Source organism: Erythrolamprus reginae, chromosome 1 (assembly GCF_031021105.1).
Source record: "Erythrolamprus reginae isolate rEryReg1 chromosome 1, rEryReg1.hap1, whole genome shotgun sequence".
In the NCBI taxonomy this organism is placed as follows: Eukaryota; Metazoa; Chordata; class Lepidosauria; order Squamata; family Dipsadidae; genus Erythrolamprus; species Erythrolamprus reginae.
The window spans coordinates 46,209,106-46,232,709 of NC_091950.1; the positions used below are offsets into that span (position 1 = coordinate 46,209,106).

Sequence of the window (23,604 nt, forward strand, 5' to 3'; positions counted from 1 at the left end):
ATTGGATACAAGAAGGGCAGTAAATAAATTTATAACCAATAAAACAAACAAGCAATATCCTTCTTCGTTGTCATACCACTGTTACAGATTTTCTCCAGTTATCTTCAGTAGTTCAGTTGCATCAGCTTCATCTTTGCCCAAGCTAACACTTTATGTTGATGTCTTTGTTGCTGATTGAATTGTGTAGGTTTGCACTATGTAGGATTGCACAAGACTGTTTCTAAAATCCATTCTTACATTTTGCCTTTGTTTTGAGAACTTCTTATGTGATTCACATGAACAGTCTTATCATTCCTTCCTAGTTTTGTAAATACAAAACTAATTTTGTAATTTGTATACTTGTACAATCAGATTCTCTTATAGGGATAGGTGATGATAAATGTGGGACACCATCTCAAGTCAATTTTGAAGTTTCTATCTTAAATATTTGGTTTGACTTTGATCTCAAAAGTGATTGCATGTATCCATTCTAAGAAGTAGATGGTGTGAAATTTGGTCTCTGGAGAGAAAATGAGAAAATTGTCTTAAGAGAATTTACAGTTTGTGTGTAAAATTTTTATCCTCCATAACTTGCAATAGAAAACAAAATCATTGATACAGACTGAAACAACTTTTCTTCCAGTAAGGAACAAACTGATATTCACATTTTCATTGATTCCCATTTTAATTTTGGAAAATACCTGGGAATCATAAAGTTTTACATTTCACAGAAGAGAACTTGAGAATACTAATCAGTAGTTTAGATTTTTTTTCTTTCCCAATCTTTCAAATACAAGTAAAATGAAATATCTGGGAATCTATGGTAATGAAAAGTGGCTACTGCTACCCACTCTCATTCTCACATTTAAGACCTTGAATTATCAGCAAAATCACTTTGCCCCAGGGCATCATTATTTGCAATTTGTTCCATTCTTTGAAAAATGGGCTAGGGCTCTACTAGAAATTAATCAATTTCTCAGCAGTGGAAATAGAATATTGCACAACTTCCATGAGAATAGATTATACCTACAATGAAAACAGTTCAGAATAGGGGGTGGTTTTTTTTTTAATAAGGCACGAATTGAAGCTGCATTTCTTAATCTTTCAGAAGGACCTTATCTATTAGCTCTGTAATTTTCACTTTCCACCAATAACCCCCCCAACAACCACCCCCCCCCAACAAAAATAACTGGGTTCACTCTTAGATACTTTGTCTATCCTTAGATACAAAGTGCATTAAAGTAGTCTGGAAGGAGAAAACATTGTATGTTACAGAATGAAATGTGAAATTACTCTGAAGACATTTCTTCTATTGCTGCTCTAATTATAATTTTTCTATAATGCGGATTGGGCATACATATGGGAGACAGCCATCATGCTGATTACCAGTTGGCAAATGTTGCTACATTAATCCCCTTACAAAATTAGTGCACACTAACTGTGCTTTTTCTGTCTAACCTAGATGCAGCTTCAGACTACAACTGTCTCCAAATGGTACATTTGGAGGGATCACCAGCATGCAAACATACACTGCACACTATTCCCATTGTAGACATAATCTGCATAGTGTATCTAAATCCACAGTATATTCTTTATTTCAGTATTGGAAATAATAGTGCCTATCATTGAAGTCTACAGTACCACTATCAGTTTGGAATTGATATATTGTATCTTTAATAACAAAAATGTGTTTGATAAGTGATTAAGCATATTTTTGAGGCAGCCTAAGAAAAGAACAATTTGAGAGTTTGGGGGAGGGGGGAAGAGAAGAGTGCTTCCCTGATAATGGTGGGGTATAGGCAGTTCTTTTTATTTGAAGTATTGCAAGGTTATTGATTACAATAATGCTGACAAAAAAGACAATACAAACAAATATGAAAAAATTGTCTTCAATTTATACTTGATGTGGAAGTCAGCCATTTACAATTGTGTGAACTAAAAAAGATTTCTAGATAGCCATTTTCAAGAAACAATTTCATCTTTATCACACCCCCCAATAGTCATTGAACAAAACTTGCCCATTAAGCTGAGTTCTCAATGGACATTTTTAGTCACTTTATTTCTTAGGGTATTTTTCTTAGAACCAGGGCTTTTCTTAGACCATGAATTGACTATATACTACACTAAAAAAAGGATGGGGTCAGATGAAATATTAAATTTGTATTAGCAAAATTAGATTAAATTAATAAAACATAATTAAAATGTTATTTTCTCATCCCTTCTTTGATTTGGACAATGATGCACTGGACATATAAGAATCAACATTCAAATAAGACTTTGTTCTTAATATACATAGCAGGACAATGAAAGATGTTATGTGGAGTGTGCATGGGCATGTACATAGCATCTCTTGGGTCAAAAAGATCTTTGCATAAGATCAACCATGAAGCGCTGCTGTTTGATCATAAAATACACTTACTTTAATCCTAAAAAGAAACACATATATTAACTTTAATACAATTTTTATTCATGGGTATTATGGGTAATATCAACATATTTTTTTCCAGTTCAGACTGTAAAGTTTTATTTGAAGTAAGTCTCCATATTTCATGAGGAACATGGCCAAAATTGCAGTTTTAATTTCAACAGTACTGTAGGGCAGTGTTTTCCAACCTTGGCAACTCGAAGATATTTGGACTTCAACTCCCAGAATTCCCCAGCCAGTGAATGCTGGCTGGGGAATTCTGGGAGTTGAAGTCCAGATACTGTATCTTCAAATTGCCAAGGTTGGGAAACACTGCCGTAGGGCAATGTGACAGTCAGGACCATGGACAGCGGCATTCATATAAGCAAGGCTTGCAATCGGAATGGGGGAATTCTTCTGGGTGCTGATTAATGCTAAGTATATTTTTAACATGTATAAAATAGAGTTGTGATTATTATGATAAACTTGCCAAGAGAATCAATTTTTTTAAAGCACTGGAACTATTAGGTCTGGCATGAGGCTATTGTTTTGTTTATCTCCTTGCTGGAATAAATACAAATTACAACATGGTGAATCTTGAATGAAATAAATCAATGCTTAGAAATAATATTTATAAATACCACTGCTTCACAGTGCTTTCTACAGCTTTCTCTAAGTGGTTTACAAAGTCAGCATTTTGCCCCCAGCAATCTGGGTCCTCATTTTGCTGACCTTGGAAGGCTGGAAGGTTGAGTGAACCTTGGGCTGGTGTGATCCGAACTGCTGAATTGATAACTAACCACATCACCACATTGTATTGTGCATCAAAGATGAAATATATGTGCATGCAAATATTTCCATTTACATACATTTCTCTCAAAGCTTATATGCATTGTGCATACAAGGCTCATATCATAGGTTCACTCAGTGTTCTGGTATATTTGCCTGTAACTTTTTATGTAGGAGGGAAATTTATTTATTTAATCAATTTGTATAGTTACCCATCTGGGTGGCCAACAAAATTAAAATGAACTTAAAACAATATAGCAACAATTGAAAAATTAAAGTACATAGCAGTTGAAGAAGATATCAAATCAATAGATGCTAAAACACCCAATAGATAGGGCATCTCACACACTCAATGCCCCTGGCCTGAGTACACTACCATATATTTACTGCCTTATAAAAGGAGAGCAGGATTGGTAGAAACATATGGTTAGTCCCTTGTGAAAAATCAATGCACTCAACAAGAATCTGATTGCTGATTAATTATAGAAAACACTTTGAAGCAATTGGACCAATGTTGTTGGAGCAATGACTGGTCCAAGTTGTACAAATGATTTATCACAATGCACTACAACACACACAAACACATACACACACAAACACAAGTGGTGTAACTCAAAATTATAGGAATCTCTTTTAATCTGAAAGGTATCATAATGTATTATCATGTTGTGTACATAAATAAATGACTTGAGAAAAGAACTATTGTTGAAAAATGTAGTAGTTTGTAGTGCTCATAATTTCTATATAATTAAAAGTTCTTCACCCAACTATTAATCTTTCAACCTTAGGAACAGCTGTTTAGGAGTTAGAAAGGCAGATGTATATTTCTTGCAGCAAGATAAGGAATTCTGTGGTATATTAAAGAAAATACAAGTTTGGTAACTGACAGGGACACATCCATACAGTTTTCTTGGCATAACACAAAAATCATTTGCCAATCATTGAGAGGTAGCCTTAGTATTATTTTCCTAATCTACTCTACACATCCGGATTTTCAAGGTGGATTCCATCCAACACTAAACAGGGATGACTCCACTTAGTTTTCTAGATCAGACAATATTAGCCAGTGCTGGTTTCATGGATCACAATCTGTACTGTACATATACAATAGCATGCTATTTATCAGAGCTAACTTATAATCCATGGACAAAATATGTGTACAAATGAATGAGTTAGTCTCTGTATTAAGTAAAAGAATAATGCAATTCAGTTGAGCTGATAATATACATTCAATGACTTTTACAGTTTAGATTTCAACAACACACACTTCGGAGGATAATCAGAACTGCAGAAAAAACAATTGCTGCCAATCTGCCTTCCATTGAGGACCTGTACACTGCATGAGTCAAAAAGAGGGCTGTGAAAATCTTTACTGACCCCTCGCATCCTGGACATAAACTGTTTCAACTCCTACCCTCAAAACATCGCTACAGAGAACTGCACACCAAGACAACCAGACACAAGAACATTTTTTCCCAAAGGCCATCACTCTGCTAAACAAATAATTCCCTCATCACTGTCAAACTATTTACTAAGTCTGTATTACTATTACTACTAGCTTTTTTCTCATCATTCCTATCACCCATTTCATCTCACTTATGCAATAAGTTATGACTTTAACTTATTACTTGTATCCTTAAGATTTTTTAATTAATATTGATTTTTCTTCATTGCTTATTTGACCCCTATGACAATCATTAAGTGTTCAGCCTCATGATTTTTGACAAATTTATCTTTTCTTTTATGTACACTGAGAGCATATGCACCAAAGACAAATTACTTGTGTGTCCAATAACACTTGGCCAATAAAGATTTATATTCTGTTCTATTCTATTCTATTCTATTCTATTCTGTTCTGTTCTACTCTACTCTGTTCTATTCTTGATACTTTGAAAAACATTGGGGAGGACGTTGCATGATTGCATATGTTTTGTGTGCTCAGAGAATTGATTACTTGGATTTTCTTTTTTTTTGAAACTGCATTATGAAATAATATTTCTGAAGTAAAACTGTTTTCTTTTTAAAAAATATTATTAATTCAAGGCCAGGAAACTCATCTCGAAGGCCCGAGGTTAGTCCCCAGCCCTTATTTAGACAGGAGGTAAAACGTCAGGGAGAATGACACCCGGGAGAAACCTCACCATAACCAGATTTGGCAGGTGCCGCTCCCCCCTCCCCTCTGAGGCGCGGGGGGTTGGGAGGGCAGTTGCGGGAAAAGGCGTAGGCGCACTTCTCATTGCGCATCCTCGGGCTCGCTCCTTGTTCCTGGGCTGCCTGCGGTTCGATCTGCGGCAGGCGGGCGGGCGGGCGACCATGGCGCTGAGCAATTTCCTCTTCGCGCAGTGCATCTGCTCCTTCCTCGCCTTCCTTTTCAGCTTCATCGTGGTGGTGCCGCTGTCGGAGAACAGCAACGACTTCCACGGCCGCTGTCTGCTCTTCACCGAAGGCATGTGGCTCAACGCCAACTTGACGGCCGAGCGGCAGCGCTTCACCGTGCAGGAGTGGGGACCCGAATCCGCCTGCCGGTTCAGCCTCTTCGCCGGCCTCCTCTCCCTTCTTCTCGCCGCAGTGCAGGCCTGGAGGACCCTCTTTTTCCTTTGCAAAGGCCACGAGGAGTAAGTGTTGGTCTTACCTCCACCTGGCCCGGGAACCCAAGCGAAAGGGGGAGCTGCTTATTGAGTGATCCTGGGAGGAAGGGGGGAGGGGTGTCTGAAGAGGAAAGAGGGGAGATCTGCTCTTGGTCCCCCACCCCACAGATGCAATGCTTGGGGCTCCAGAGGACCAAATTTGATTTTTCAAAAGTTGATTTCCCTGGAGTGGGGATGGGGGGTGGGTGGGTTCCTTTTGCTCTGACTGGCTTGTTCCTACAATACAGTGAACCCAGAGATTAGCCATCCCTGTTTACAGTTTTTCATTGTGTTATGTATCTCATAATGAAGTTGGGGGCTAATCAAATAAACAATGGCTAAATAATTAATGACTGATCTGGGATGGGGAGATTTTATAATCTGGAGCTCTCAGTCTTCAAATGAACACCACTTCCCATAATATTGAACAACCCTGTCATTTAGAGTAGTGTCTATGAGAGGTGGAATTAAAACAACTGGGGTAGACTTACTGTTTTGGGACTTCATAAATCCAGCCAACTACTTGATGGCATCATTTTTGTGGGCATCTCCCTGCTATTGTTTATTGGCCTTCCAGATTTTCATAGCCAGCAATGGTAAAAATACAATCTGATGGAAAGAGTAGCCTATACTCATTGTTTAATTGTTGTACAAACTGTATAGAAATTGAAATAATAATAATAACAACAACAACAACTTGACCAAGTTCTTTGATTAATGGGATTTACTTTGAAGTGTGGCTGCAAAAGATGATGACCTAATATAACAGGCAAGGTCATCCAAACAAATGGCTAAAACATCTGACAGCTATTGAAATATGTATCTTAAGTGTCCAGATCAATGTATAAATACAGATTTCTCTTAGTTGAGGCCAGAAATTGTATTGCTAAGTATCATAGTTGTAAAGCCTGATATCATGTAACCACATCAACTTATAATGGCAGTGGTAGCAGTCCCAGTTACCATTGTTTGGTGAATCCCATGTGGTTTACAGTGTCCCTTGGTCATATGATTGCCTTTTGCAACCTCCTGGTGGCTTCCCCATTGATTTTGCTTGTCAGATGCTGGGAGTGAAGTTCACAAATGACTGCAGGACATTGTGACTGTTGCAATTGTGAGCCAGTTGTCAATTGTCTGAAATCAAAATCATGTGATTGTGGGAATGCTGAGATAGCACAGCTATGATAAATAGTCACAAGTTTGCCTTGTTCAGAATAGAATAGAATAGAATAGAATAGAATAGAATTCTTCATTGGCCAAGTGTGATTGGACACACAAGGAATTTGTCTTTGATGCATATGCTCTCAGTATACATAAAAGCACCACCTTAACATCAAACTGCTAATTGTTCAATGAAGATTACCTGTAAAACCAGTAGTAGAATACATACATACCAAGAAGCTAAACAAATGCAAAACATTTGCATGACTAAAGATAAGTGATTAATTCTAGTTAGTTCAGTTGGGTGCCCTATGGATGTATTATATCGCATCGTCATGGTGTCACATGACATATCATGACTTTCCCCCCCTTTGCTAAACCAGGCAGGGGCATGGCCAGTGAGTGACATGTCCAGCCTGATATTAAATGAATGAGATGCTGGGAATTGTAGTACAATAGTTCTGGAGATACAAGATTTTGGTTAATACTTGTAAAATTTTCCTAAAGGTTTCTGTTGTATTGAATTAATCCAATCATATCCTGTGTATAAATTCAATCAGACCATTTAGAAAATTTATGTTGGTATTGTCTATTGAATGGAAAAGTAGGCGTGATTCCAGGCAGCTTCTTCAATGTGCATGGTTCATTATTGTAATTTTATATGACAGCTATTGAAGACCTACATCAATGAAATTTTTTCCCTCCATTTGGTCAAGCTTTTTTCTTACCATCAGTGAGCTGTTTCAGCTCTAAATTTTAAAGATGGGAATGTTCCATAATGGTATTTACTCTCCTGAAGTTTCTAGTTCTGAGGATGTTTAATATACGTTTCATATACTTCTTTTTACCAGAATTTCAGACCATTACTTTGCAGTTTTGAAATCACCCATGAGTCTTGTTTTTGCATATCTTTTCCATTCCAAGTAGAAAGCATTTTTACATATATCCTAAAATGAAGTATCAGGCTATAACATTTGGAAAATATAAGAAAAACTCATGTCTCAGGCATGAAAGTTTCATCAGATATAAAGATTGTGTTAAGCTGCATTATGGAATTTTTCAAACCTTATAGAGAATAAGAAAAATGAATATTTTTAAAGAGGAGATGTGACTTGGAGATAGTTTTATTTTCTTAAATTTAACATCCAGATTAACCCAAAGCAGAACAGTGAGCAGAAGCTAAAACAGACAATGTGTACTATTTTAGTGTGGGCTTAACAAACATGTTCAGCTAAGCAATCCAAGCCACAATCTACAAGTCTTAAAGTTGCCAAGCTTGGGTTCCCTGTAGTAGGTCAATCTTAAATAGATCGTCTTCATTCTGGTAGAAATAGGGAAGAAATCCTTTCCCTAAAGACTCAGATAGGAAGGACTGAAAGGAAAACTTGACTCTGATCTGTCAATCTAGATAGAGGGACAGGCCACAAAAGCCTGGCAAAATCAAAGTCTGAAGAATCAATTGGGATCAGGGAAAAATACCTTCTCAGGTGGGCATTCAAAAGAAAATGTGAAAAACTTAATGTTTTTGTTGTATTTTGTTTGTTGTATTCCATCCTGAGGAGAGAGATATCTTGTGTTACTCTGACTATTGCCAAGTTAAAAAAATGCCTCAAACCAGAGAAGGTTTGGAGAAATCAGAAGGAAGTAGGTGGACCTAGATGTGGATTAGATTCCTTTCCTTTCATTTGATTCCAGTATTGCATGTGGTTGAAGAGTTATTGCTTGTGTTACTGATTAAAATAAGTTTTTCTTTCCTTCTCCCCAATGTCCAATTTTTATTGCAGTTCCTTCTTTTATGCTTTCCTGAATCTACTGATTAGTGCCTTCGTGGTTTTTGTCATCTTTATTGCCAGCACTATTGTGACTGTTGGGTTTAACATGTGGTGTGATGCTATTACTGAAAAAGGAAGCATGCCAAATAGGTGAGTATTGAACATGATACATTGGTGTAGAGAAGTCTTTCCCAGCATTAGATTATTCTCCAGGGAGTCCTTCCTTCTCATTAGGTGGCCAAAATATTTGAATTTCATCTTCAGGATCTGGCCTTCTAAAGAGCAGTCAGGTTAATCTCTAAGACTGACCAATTGGATTGCCTTGCAGTCCAAGGGACTTACAAGAGTCTTCTCTAGCACCATAGTTCAAAGGCCTCAATTCTTTGGTGCTCAGCCTTTCTTATGGTTCAACTTTCACAGCTGTACATTTCAACTGGGAAAACCATAGCCCTGACTATACACACTTTTGTTGGCAGAGTGATGTCTCTGCTCTGTTTATGCAGCCTAGACCTGTGTTTGAAGCTGCTTTGCCATGCAACATAGTTCTTTGGTTCTGAAGAGCAAAACCACTGCTTTGCATTGCTTCAGGATCTCCACCCAAAGAGCTAAAGGAGGCTATTCAGTGGAAGTGATGTGCTGGTGCCTGGAGGCTATTGGGGTCTGGATGGGTGTCAAACTCAACCCTGATAAGAGGGAGTGGCTGTGGGTTTTGCCTCCCAAGGACAATTACATCTTTCCATCCATTACCCTGGGGGGTGAATTACTGACCCCCTCAGAGAGGGTCCGCAACTTGGGCATCCTCCTCGACCCACAGTTTACATTAGAGAAATATCTTTCAGCTGTGGCGAGGGGGGCATTTGCCCAGGTCCGCCTGGTGCACCAGTTGCGGCCCTATCTGGACTGGGACTCACTGCTCACAGTCACTCATGCCCTCATCACCTTGAGGTTCGACTACTGTAATGCTCTCTACGTGGGGCTACCTTTGAAAAGTGTTTGGATCATGCAGAATGCAGCTGCAAGAGCAATCATGGGCTTCCCTAGGTATGCCCATGTTACACCAACACTCTGCAGTCTGCATTGGTTGCCGATCAGTTTTCAGTCACAATTCAAAGTGTTGGTTATGACCTATAAAGCCCTTCATGGCACCGGACCAGAATATCTCTGAGACCGCCTTCTGCCGCACGAATCCCAGTGACCAGTTAGGTCCCACAGAGTTGGCCTTCTCTGGGTCCTGTCGATTAAACAATGTCGGTTGGCGGGCCCCAGGGGAAGAGCTGATAGGGAGGTGTATAAAATGAGACAGAAGGAGGCAAAACAGATAATATATGCTGCTAAAGCCTCAAAAGAGGAAGAAATTGCCAAATCTGTAAAGAAGGGGGATAAAACCTTCTTCAGATATATTAGTGATAAGAAGAAGAAAAACTGCGGCATCAGGAAGCTTAGTACCGGGAATAATACATGCATTAATGGGAATAAGGAGATCGCTGACCATTTCAATAGCTACTTCTGTTCAGTTTTCTCAAAAGACACCTTACAAAATAGTACTATAGAGGGATATAGCATTGCTTCCAGCTGTACGGATTCAGCTCCAGTGATCTTAGAAGCCGATGTCTTAGAAGAACTTGAACGATTACAGATAAATAAGGCAATGGGTCCAGATAGCATCCACCCCAGAGTTCTTAAAGAACTCAAATCTGTCATTGCTACCCCCCTGACTGATTTGTTTAACCAATCCTTGTTAACAGGAGAAGTTCCTGAGGGTTGGAGAATGGCCAGTGTTGTGCCTATCCACAAGAAGGGCAGTAGAGAAGAAGCTGTTAACTACAGGCCAGTTAGCTTGACATCAGTGGTAGTTAAAATGATGGAGACTCTACTGAAAAAGAAGATAAATCAGCACCTAAAAAACAATAACTTATTGGACCCAAATCAGCATGGCTTTACTGAAGGCAAATCATGTCAGACTAATCTCATTGATTTCTTTGACTATGTCACAAAGGTGTTGGATCAAGGTGGTGCCGTGGATATTGCCTACCTGGACTTCAGCAAAGCCTTTGATACGGTTCCACATAAAGAGCTCATAGATAAATTAGTGAAGATTGGACTTAATCCCTGGATAGTTCAATGGATTTGCAGCTGGCTGAAGTGTAGACATCAGAGAGTTATTGTTAACGGCGAGTATTCTGAGCAGAGTCAGGTTACAAGCGGTATGCCACAAGGATCTGTTCTAGGTCCTATTCTTTTTAATATGTTTGTGAGTGACATAGGGGAAGGTTTGGTAGGGAAGGTTTGCCTATTTGCCGATGACTCTAAAGTGTGCAATAGGGTTGATATTCCTGGAGGCGTCTGTAATATGGTAAATGATTTAGCTTTACTAGATAAATGGTCAAAGCAATGGAAACTGCAGTTTAATGTTTCCAAATGTAAAATAATGCACTTGGGGAAAAGGAATCCTCAATCTGAGTATTGTATTGGCAGTTCTGTGTTAGCAAATACTTCAGAAGAAAAGGATTTAGGGGTAGTGATTTCTGAAAGTCTCAAAATGGGTGAACAGTGCAGTCAGGCGGTAGGGAAAGCAAGTAGGATGCTTGGCTGCATAGCTAGAGATATAACAAGCAGGAAGAGGGAGATTGTGATCCCGCTATTTATAGTGCTGGTGAGACCACATTTGGAATACTGTGTTCAGTTCTGGAGACCTCACCTACAAAAAGATATTGACAACATTGAACGGGTTCAAAGACAGGCTACAAGAATGGTGGAAGGTCTTAAGCATAAAACGTATCAAGAAAGACTTAATGAACTCAATCTGTATAGTCTGGAGGACAGAAGGAAAAGGGGGGACATGATCGAAACATTTAAATATATTAAAGGGTTAAATAAGGTCTAGGAGGGAAGTGTTTTTAATAGGAAAGTGAACACAAGAACAAGGGGACACAATCTAAAGTTAGTTAGGGGAAAGATCAAAAGCAACATGAGAAAATATTATTTTCCTGAAAGAGTAGTAGATACTTGGAACAAACTTCCAGCAGACATGGTTGGTAAATCCACAGTAACTGAATTTAAACATAGGATAAACATGCCTGGGATAAACATAGATCCATCCTAAGATAAAATACAAAAAATAGTATAAGGGCAGACTAGATGGACCAGGAGGTCTTTTTCTGCCGTCAGACTTCTATGTTTCTATGTTTCTTTGTTTCTATGTTTCTATGTCTGGCGGGACCCAGGGGAAGAGCCTTCTCTGTGGCAGCCCCCACCCTCTGGAACCAGCTCCCCCCAGAGATTAGGATTGCCCCCACCCTCCTTGCCTTTTGCAAACTTCTTAAAACCCACCTCTGCCATCAGGCATGTGGGAACTGAGACATCTCCCCCTGGCCTATATAATTTATGAATGGTATGTCTGTGTGTGTGTCTTGTTTTTTTAAATAAAGGGTTTTTAGAGACTTTTTAATATTAGATTTGTGATACATTGTTTTTTGTTATTGTTGTGAGCCGCCCCGAGTCTGCGGAGAGGGGCGGCATACAAATCTAATAAATAAATAAAATATAAATTTGCATAGTTCACTTCCAGTGTGCTACCAAAGTGATAGAGAGTGGTTTGATATAGTGAGTCTTATGTTTGTGATCCATCATGGGGAATAGCATCATCCCTGTTGAAGTACTACATTAGGCTGTCTGGCACAAGTCTAATATGTGTAAGAGTCATTTGCTTGAGATGATGATGATGATGGTGATGATGATGATGATGATGATGATGATAATGATAATGATAATGATAATAATAATAATAATAATAATAATAATAATAATAATAATTTATTAGACTTGTATGCCACCCCTCTCCGAGGACTCAGAGTGGCAGTTATAGAAATAAAATAAAATATAAAATAATAAAATAAAATAAAGAATTTGATAACTGTATAAATAAAAATACCTATGCATATCTTTCTGGAAAATCTTGGGAATGTGAAGTCATTGTACTCAGAATGATAAAGTTTTTCTTGCCATATTTAGAACACTGTAAATTGTATGTAGCTGAGATTCAATAGTTTCTTCTGAAATCTCAAAATGAATATCAACTTGGGAGATGAATACGGCCTTATAATGATTTGCTGGGACTGCACTGGGTTAAGCTAAATGTATTCTGTTCTTTACACAACTGAATTGGCCTCAGGGAGTTTCTGCTGAAATCTGGTGTCTGCAAAGTTCCATACTGCACAATAAATATATTCACATTAAATAAATGTACTCAATCACTATGGGATTAACTTGGAAAAAAGTATGAAGTGATTAAATGACTGTGTGTGATTTAATAGAAATCTTGTGAATAGTAAGTACAGCATGTAGTAAGAGTTTATGTCTTATAATGATTAAAGCACTGATTTTACATTTTACCTTGTCATATGTTATATATGATATCACTGAATGTTTTATTTAGGACTGGCATGATTATTTGAATATTTGGCTAAAATGTTCTCTCAGGGTTTTTAAAAAAAATCTTAACCAGTTAATCAAATATTTAGATAAGCCTCCAAGGTGATTGACAGTATTAGAAAGATAAGAAAGAGAGGTGATGATTTCAGGAATCTCAGACACTATGATTTGCCAAGTAAAAATCCAAGATACTTATGAAAAATGAAAGCAGAAAACAATCTACATGCAGACTTTATTTTTGATTAACTTTTGCCAGGATCATTGGAAATAAAACATGCAAATGTTATCTTCCTCTGAAGATCAACAGCTTCTTTTCACATGGTTGAAACTTGAAAGTCCCTGGTATTGTTTTGACCCAGCCTTAGCAGAAACAAGAAATAGACTCCTTGTCACAACCCCCTCTCTTTATTTACGTCTTGTGAGTTTACTGCATTCACCCACTGAAAAGTCCAGGCAATAGCAGTATAGACCATATCAGTCATAAATGCAAAGCCGTGAGCCCCCAGACGAAATGCTGCAAATTAAGTTCTGGCAAGCAGTTTTTCTGGCATGAAATGCAACAAGGAAAATCTTCAGAAATCTGAACTGTTGTCTCCTACAACAACCACTCCCCTTTCCTTCTATTTATTCTCTAGCCAGGGAGGGGCCATTCAGCATCCCCTTGTGCTTTGCTTCCTGAGTCCTTGTCTTCTGTTGCTCACCTCTTCCGACTGCTCTGTGCTTACGTGCATCTGGAACAGGCCCCAGCTGTTCCTCCTCATTCATATCAGCTGCCTCTCTGGTAGCTGGGAAATATCAGACGGCCTTGGCTCTATCTCTGCATCCAACACAGAGCTTCCATTAGAGCTTTCCCCAAATTCCAACACTGGCCTAAGTTCCTCTCCAACCTCCTCATCATCCAAATCTGGTCGGCCACAACAGGCATGATGCCAAAGAGGGCACTTTTATATGGGTGGGATGATTGGAGAGATGATAGTACAAAGGATTTGTGTATGGATTTTAAATTTAGAATCTGGATATCTTTTTTGTTGATGCAATACAGTAATCCCTCACTTCTTCACGGTTCATCTTTCATGGATTTGCTATTTCACGGGTTTTCAAAGGGGGCTTAAATCCATTCAGTCCATTAAATGTTTTTATTTATTTTTTATTTTATTAAATTTTTATTATACAAATAATACAAAATATAACATAATATACAAAACATAAAACAATGATCGTAACAATTGAGAACGATCGAATGGCGTGTCGATTGACAAGATACAAATTGTGAGCAAGAAAAGGGGAGGGGAAGAAGTAGATAGGGAGAGGGTAGAGAAAAAGAGGGAAAAAGATAGAAAGGATAGAGAACGTAGAAAAGATAGAAAGGGTAAAAGGTTGGCGAATGTCCGGGGGAGCTGTACTGAGAACGAGAACTGTTTCCTATTTCATTAGCTTGTTAAGATGGTTCGGTTTATTTATCAAGATTGCAGGTGTTGAGTTAATCAAGTTAAAGAGATTTTAGAAAGCAATAGTAAAGATACTGTCAATATATATATAAAGTCTCTTAATATTATATTAAATATAAAATAGCTATATACCAGATTTGTAACTGGTCGAGCTTGTATCTAACATATCATTCTTATGGCGTGTTATTCTCACTCTTTTTTCCTATCCAATTATAAAAAGGATCCCAACAGTTATTAAATGTATCCATTATTTCGTTTCTTACTATTATAGTTAATTTCGTCATCTCTGCGCAGTATGTATTTTTTTTTTATTGTTGCATCATTGGGAGGTATCTCCTCATTCTTCCACCACTGCGCAAAGGTTAGTCTGGCTGCTGTTGTTAAGTGGACAATTAATTGTATTTGGGGTTTAGGTAATTTTTGTCTAATAATGCCCAAAAGAAAACATTCAGGGTTTTTTTCTATTGTTATTTTAAGTATTTCGTCAATCCAAGTTCCAATTTTATTCCAATAGGTTTTAGCTTTTGAGCATTGCCACCATAAATGGAAGTAGGTGCCTATTTCTTGGTGACATTTCCAACAATAAGGTGAAAGTTTATTATTTAGTTTTGTTAATTTAATCGGGGTAATATGCCACCTGTAAAACATTTTAACTAAATTCTCTTTATAGGATGTGGCAATAGTCAATTTATAATTTCTGCTCCAGAGTGTTTGCCACTCCTCTTCTTTAATTTCTTTTTTGAAATCCATATTCCATTGTTTTACATTGATTTTTGTGTTAATATTATCCAATTCATTATAGTTTAGGTAGCAATAGAATTTTTTAATTAATTGTTCTTGGGCTTCTGTACATAGTTTGTCTAACTGGGCATTTTTGATTATTCCAGGGTTACTTTTGTCCTTGTTAAATTTAGTTTGTATCTGTAAGTACACCACTCCGTTTTTTGACCTAAATTTTCCAATTCTATTCTTGATCTAATTTCCCCGTTGGAATTTAATATATCCTTGTACCTTATTATATTGGTTTTTTTATGGAAATTAGGATGCACATATGCTTCTAATGGGGCATACCATGTAGGGATTCCTTTGTAAAGTTTAAACTTAATTTTTTTCCAGGTAAGTATTAAAGATTTCCTAATCAGATGGTTAGTAAAATATTTATGGGTCCTCGGCTTCTCATCCCAAAGATAGTAGTGCCATCCTAAGTGAAGGTCGTGACCTTCTAAGTTAAGTAATCTGGTGTTAGCTAGGCTCATCCATTCTCTCATCCAAGTTAGTGAAGCGGCAATATAGTAGTCTTTCCAAATTGGGAGTGCCAGACCTCCTTCATCTTCTCTATCCTGTAGGTATTTTAGTCGAATTCGAGGACGCTTGTTCTGCCAAATGAAGTTACTAGTAATTTTGTTCAATTTTATAAAGAATTCCTGTTTCAATTGAATTGGGATTGTTTGAAATAGGAACAATATTTTGGACAAAATGCTAAGTTTTATAGCCGCGATCCTCCCAAGTAAGGAGAGTTGTAAATTTTTCCATTTCAACAAGTTGAGTTGTATTTTATCTATTAGTTTATTATAGTTGTTTTCTTTTAAACTGGACACTTTATTTGTCAAATTAATGCCTAGATATTTGATTTTTTTAACTATTTGGATATCAAGTTTGGCTGTTAAGATAGCTTTCTGCGGTTCTCTCATATTTTTGGTTAAAATTTGAGTTTTAGTTTTGTTTATTTTAAGACCTGCTGCTGTGCCATATTCTTCTAGGACGGCCAGTAGTTTAGGTCCTGATGCTAAAGGTTCTTCAATGATAAATACCAGGTCGTCCGCGAACGCTTGTAGCTTATAAGTTTCATTTTTGCATTTTAGCCCTTTTATATCCTCCTTTTTTCTAATGATTCTGGTTAGAACTTCTAATGTTAGGATAAACAGTAGTGGGGACAGTGGATACCCTTGTCTCGTTCCTTTGTGAAGGGAAATTTTTGTCGATATGTCTCCATTAAGGATGATATATGCTGATTGGTCTGTATAGATGGCTTTTATTGCGTTTATGAATTTAGGGCCAAATTCCATATATTCAAGTTGTTTGAATATAAATTTCCAGGACACGTTATCAAAAGCCTTCTGAGCGTCGAGAAAAATTAATGCCACTTGTTTTTCACTATGGGCTTCGTAGTATTCCAGGGTGTCCAATACTATTCTGATATTATTCTTTAACTGTCTCCCGGGGAGGAAGCCATTTTGATCCGAATGTATGAATTGGTTTAGGAATCCTTTAATTCTGCTAGCTAGGATGGAGCTAAAATTTTTATAATCGGCATTTAGAAGAGAGATAGGGAGGTAATTAGCTATGTCTGTAGGGTCTGTATCTTTTTTTAATATTAGCGCTAGGTTTGTTTCTGTCCAGGATGTTGGAATTATGCCTCTATCTAAGGCTTCGTTTAAAGTTTCTAGCAGGGCCTTTTCCATTTCTTTGGGGAGGTCTTTATAGAATTCGGGTGGGAGGCCGTCAGGGCCCGGGGCTTTATTATTTTTCTGCCCTTTGATTGCTTCTTTTAATTCTATGTCAGTAATTGGTTTATTTATTGTATCTATCATTTCCTGGGGTACTTTAGGGAGGTTAGCCTGTTCTAAGATTTCTTGTATTTTTTGGTCATGTTCAATGTTAGCAATATTTTCAGGGTTATCATAGAGTTTACTGTAAAATTCCCTAGCAATCTGTTTTTTCCTCTCCAGGTCATGGCATATTTCCCCATTTGTTGTCTTGAGGCAGTTTATGAGTTTCTTTTCTTTTTGTTTTTTGAGTTTATTAGCTAACCATTTGCTAGGTTTGTTGGCATTTTCAAAGTTATATTGACTGCAACTTTTAATTTGTTGTGCTAGGTTTTGTTGATCTATTAAATTTAACTCGTGTTTTATTTGTGACATTTTTTGTTTGAGTTCTTTTTTGGGGGGATATTTTTGTAGGTTTTCTTCTAGAGATCTATATTCTTCTTCAAGTTTAATCAATTTCTGTTTTTTTACTTTGTGTTCTTTGGCCATATACGAAATAGCTATTCCTCTGGTTACGGCTTTGGCTGTATCCCATACATTTTGAAGGCTAGTGTGTTCTTTAATATTTTCTTGAAAGAAAAATTTCATTTCTGTTTGTAACTTCTGTTTAAAACTTTCCTGGTTAAGTATAGATTTTTGAAGCGTCCATCTAGGACATTGTTTGTTTCCTTTCCATATTACTTTTAGCGCATTGTGATCTGAAATAAGGTTGGGTTCTATCTCTACCGATTGGAATTTGGTATTGAGTTCTATTGTGGTCCAGACCATATCCAGTCTTGACCAAGATTGGTGCCTATCTGAATAGAAAGTGAATTTTTTGAGGTTAGGATTTCTGTCTCTTCAACTGTCTTTAAGTTTTAATTCTTTAATTAAGTCAAAAAAGGCTTTTGGTAATATTTTTTTCTTGTGCTTATTCCTTTTATCGTTATTATAGTCCAGTTCCTTATCGATTATTCTGTTAAAATCCCCCAATAAGCAAATATTGTCCGTAGCATATTCTTTTATGGTATTAAGTAGTTTTTTTATAAAATCTTTCTTGGCCTTCATTTGGGGCGTAAATATTAATTAAGGTTATTGTTTCTAATTCTTTTTGTAGTTCTAATATCAAAACTCTACCTTCTCTATCTTTATATTTCAGTTTAGCTTAAATGTTGGGATTAATATAACAAATTACACCTCTCTTTTTTTCGGAGGCTAGAGATGTAAACAGGTTCCCAAGTTTATTTCTATTAAGAAGATGTTCAAATTTGTTTTTAATATGCACTTCTTGCATTGCAATAATATCTAAGTTTAATTTAGCAATTTTATTTAAAATTTGATTTCTTTTTTTGGGCGCGTTCAGTCCATTTATGTTAATTGAGTATAGCTCAATTCCCCTGCTAGACGAATTTTGTGCTAAGTTTTGGTTATCTGTACTTTGGTCTAGTTGCCCTAGTACTTCTAGTCTCTTTTGGTAAGCCTGCGTAGCCATTATTTCCCATATTTATATTATCGATTGCCAGTGTTTCTTCCGGTCTATTTGGAATCTGATCCACTGGCTGTTCACTAATTGATGTAGTAGTCCTGGTTTCTTTATTGTTTGTTATTTCGGTCGTCCGATCATTAGTAAAATGTTTTTCAAAAAATTCCTCAGCTTTATCGACCGAATCTATTTTAATCTTTCTCTCTTGCCAGGTCACAAGCATTCCCTCTGGGACAAGCCATCTAAAGTTAATGCTGTGTCTAGTCAATTTAGCTGATAAGAAAGTGTATGGCCTACGTAAGTCTCTGACGTGCTTCGGGACTTGTTTAAGAATAACCAGTTGTCTCCCTTTGTAGTCTTTGGGGTCTTCCCGTGCTCTATGAAGAATTTCGTCTCTGACTGATTTTTTTACAAGTTTGATGTGGACTTCCTTAGGGAGGTTATGGCGTCTGGCGTAGTTAGTATTGATCCTGTGGACTTCGTCTATTTCGTTTAGCATTGTGTCCTTTTCAATGCCTAACGCCTTTGAAAGAATGTCGGCCATAATGTCTGGTAAGTCCTCACTTTTCTCCTCCCTGAGGTTTTGAAATCTAAGGAAGTGGTTAGCTTTTTCGCTCTCAAGTTGAATTACAGTGTTTTCTAATTCTTTATTGGCATGGACTAATTTTTCAGTTAGATCTTCCATTTGTTTATGATCCTGGTCAATCCTATTTTCCAGATCCTGAATTTTTTGTTCTTGTTTTAACATCTGTTGTTCAAAAGCCTCATGCCTTTTATCCATATTTTGCATCCTTTCTTTTAACTCGGATGTATCGTTTCTCACTTCACCTATTTCTTTTTTAATATCTTCATGGTTCTTAAGCATTAACTCCTGCATTTGGAGCAACATGGATTGAAGGTCTTTGTATGAATTAGACCTTTCTCTGGGCAGCATATCATCCAGCGATCTCTGAGAAGAGGGGCTGGGTATAGCTGAAGTAGATTGATTGATTAATTGATCTCTTCCCAGATCCCAATCTAGACAGGTTAGATAGACTCGTCATTTTGGCGATATTCCACCTGCTGGCCCACTTATATAGATCCCTAATAGTCCGTTCCAGAGTTAGATAAGAAGAAAATGCTTAGTTAGTGTGTTAAGTATTCAGATATAGAAATAGCAATTCAAATACTTTATATTAAGGATCCTCAAATCAATTGGCCTTTAGAAATAGAAGGGTAAGTGATGGAAGAAAGGTATGAATGCAGTTTTTTAATCAGGCAGAGCAAATAGGTGTAGATAGCACTGTACACAGATATGTTAAGCTATTGGAAGGGAGTACAATAGCTTAGCTTCAGTTACATTCAATACTTGTAGGTTTTGTGATTAGTTTCCCCCAGCTGTGAAATTCAATCAAATTTTATAGTAATCACAGTATAAATATATCAATGGGGGTGTTTCGATGGGGGATTTGCTATTTCACGGGTTTTCAAAGGGGGCTTAAATCCATAAAGTCCATTAAAATTTTTAAATCCATTAAAAATTCATAAAATTCTTCTACATTACTGCTCTACTCTATTAAAGAAACTGGTAGGATATCACATGTAGTTCCAGCTGAGAAACATTATAGAATGACTGTTTAATGCAAGGGGTGGGTTTTAAAAGTCCAAATACTCATTAAATACATTAAAAATATCTTTCCTCTACTTCACGGAAATTCATTTTTCACGGGTGGTCTTGGAACGCATCCCCCACGAAAAACGAGGGATCACTGTACATACTGTATACTTATATTATTGGAAACAAGGATTTGTGGCTTTTAAATTGTATGTAGAAATCCTATGCCCTTATAAAAATCAGCTATGGAGAATATTGGACGGTAGAGGTAAAGCTTCTGTGTTGTATAATATGTGGCCAGTGAAATAGTATGCAATGATTTGGAAGGATCATAATCTGCAACATGGATCATGACCCCAACCCTATCCTTCTGCACTTCCCTCCAATAGATACCATGCACAGACCAATAACATCATATCCTGTGTTAGATGGTAATGTCATTGTTGGCTATCATGAACCAGCATCCCTGCAACACCAAAATAGTAGAGAGAAAATAGTAACTGCAGCTGATAGGACTATTGAAATTTATTTCTGACATATCAATGAGCATTTGACTCATTGTTGTCTAAACTGCCAACAATTTCCAATGTCCCAGATTAAGACTTTTTCACCCTGAGATTTTTCTGTGCAAATCACTTTGCCACTGAGGCTTGACTCTCATTACATAATCTTTTAAATAAATGCTTCAATTATAGCAAGGCTATAATAGATCCTGTGCACTGAAAATGCAATATATGATTTCTGGAAATACCTTATTCTTCTATTGATTTGACAATACTTAATTATAATTTAGCAGCCCTTGATCTGGTGATCTTGTTATTTTTGCCTGTTCCTGACAAGTTTCTGTAAACTTTTATTTGAACTTATTTATTCAGTTTATTTTTATAAATATAGAATATTATATATTTACACTTTGCAGAATTTCTCCTATAGAGTAACATTTATCTGAAGAAGAACCTTAAAAGGAATCTTGCAGGTTTACAGCAAAGTTTCATCTAATCTTTCATTGTGCCTGACACAATGAAAGACTAATCACTAGATGAAACTGTTTGACTCTGGCATAATCATTGCAGATGACCACACTAGAAATTTTGCTCAGAAACAGGAAATTAACAAAACAGAAAAGTCTACTGAACAAGGTTTTCCTTCTGTGGGTTATATGCAGTGATGGGCTGCTGTGCCATTAAGTCTTCAAAAAAATAAATAAATCCCATAATATGAGTCTCCGGAGAGAATAATAATAATAATGATAATAATAATAATGAGTCTTTTGCAATAGCTTAATTGACTGTCCTTTTAAAGGACATACAAGTAAAGTAAGCAAAGTAAGAATGTAGTTTGAGATGACACCAATTCAGCTGAAATCTTCATCAGCTTGTCTCATTTTATAATCTTCAGGAAAGTGGCCAGAATGGGAACAGTTGACAAAACATTGGATAAGACATTGACATGTTGACCTTTTCCCCTATTATTTCTTGTCTGCAATAAAACTACGATGAGTTGTGACTGGTTCATGAAACACCTGAGAGAGATTGTAATATAAAAGTGTATCTGTCTTTCAAAGATAGCTACAAGATTGTGTGATAATAAGACATATCATCAGTTGTCATGTACTTAGTGAATGTGGTATGTGTGTTTGAGAGATTTGGTGTATGTAAGAGTGATTTAGTGATACAGAGGATGGATTCTATGGAAGATAATTTATAACTACAAAATTACTTTTCTTCCTTTCTATTTCATCCAAAATACCTTCTCCTTTTAGTTGTGAAGAATTACAAGATATAGATCTTGAGCTGAACTTAGAAAACTCATCATTCTATGACCAGTTTGCCATCACACAGGTAAGTTAAGCCTCTTTGTTCACAGAACTTTGGGGAAACTTCAAATGTCATGAAATGTCTTCCTCATATGAAAATAGACCATCCTTACTTAATGCTATCTAGAATCAGTTCACAAATGTTACACTCAGCACTGTTTCACTCTGCACTGGATGATTTACATTGTATTTCATCTGAAACAACATTTATGTCTGTAACAATAGATCTGACATGGTTCATTCACATAAACTAACTGAGCCTGAGCATATCTAAAGATGAATTAAGATGGAAAAAATGGTAGAAGCCAAATTCTGGGAGAGATGGTTGGACATTGTGCAGGAGAGAAAATTAAGGGACAGATGTTATTACCATCTGTCAATTTTGGAAGATGGAACACATTAGAGCTTTATTACTTTGGAGAAGACAATTGGAACAAGTGGATAGAAATTGTAAGGAGGCTAATTTTGACTAAATACTGAGAGAAGCTTCCTAACAATGAGCAATTTAACAGTGAAACTTGGAAGATGATGGCCTCTACTTCATTAGATATATTGAAGAAACTGCATAAATATCTAACAGCTGTAGTTGCAGACTCTATGTTAAACAGAGAATTGGAATTGATAATCTTTAATTAGTTTCCCAGCTCTGTGATTCTGTGAATGCTGTAGTCATGAAATTATGAAAATGCATATTTTAGCTCCTCCTAAAATGATAGCATAGTTATCTTTATTTGGAAACTGCATATCCAGACATATATATAGCAAGAATAAATCTATGATGGTCTACGGGTATTTTGGGACTGCAGTTCTAATAATTTAGGAAATGTAGGAGTTAACAGTTTTAGACATCATATAATTTTTGGAAAGGTATATATTTATATATTTAAAATATTCTCATCATCTCTCTCTTTTTTCTAGTTTGGTCTTTGGGCTGCTTGGCTGACTTGGTTAGGAATTACAATTTTGGCCTTTTTGAAGGTTTATCATAATTATCGGCAGGAGGACCTCTTGGATAGCCTGATTCACGAGAAGGAATTTTTGTTAGGACGATCTTCATCACGGACTTCTTTTGAGGAAGAGAAAAGTGGCATAATCTAATTTAATAAGCCTCGCTGCATAGAAGGTGGCAGGTTGTACAACTTGCTACAATTATGGCCCTCAGCTGGAGGTAAAGATGGAAATTGAATTGGCATGTCTAGAAAACCTTTAAGGGAAAAAACGGAATCAGGAATTTTGCATTCTATTAAATAGTATTGTCCATAGAATATCCCTATTAAAATATAACTATAGTTCTCACAGTTACCTGAATCACAATTTGTGATTCTTTTAATTGTTCAGTGCTTTGTGATTTTCAACCACGTGTGCAAGTTCTTTCTATTGAATAACCTGTGATACCAAATTAATTTCTCAGGATTAATTTAGGAAAACTAATTCACACGGGGAAATCATAATATGATGCTGCAAGTAGATATGTCATATATGCTTGAACTACGTATTGGACTACCATTGTGTGGATTTGCTTACTTACCTAAAGTTGCCATTCCTGTGAGGTTTTTTTTTAGATGTTTGAAGACA

General features: G+C 36.7%; 1 protein-coding gene across 1 annotated transcript; it reads left to right on the top strand.

The window, feature by feature from the left end:
- The first annotated feature begins 5,485 nt into the window (after positions 1 to 5,485).
- Positions 5,486 to 23,127, top strand: TMEM179 (transmembrane protein 179). The gene is made up of 4 exons (XM_070733335.1): positions 5,486 to 5,787; positions 8,745 to 8,882; positions 21,976 to 22,054; positions 22,948 to 23,127. Exons 1-4 carry the CDS (start codon positions 5,486 to 5,488, stop codon positions 23,125 to 23,127), a joined length of 699 nt encoding a protein of 232 aa, XP_070589436.1.
- The last annotated feature ends 477 nt before the right edge of the window (positions 23,128 to 23,604 follow it).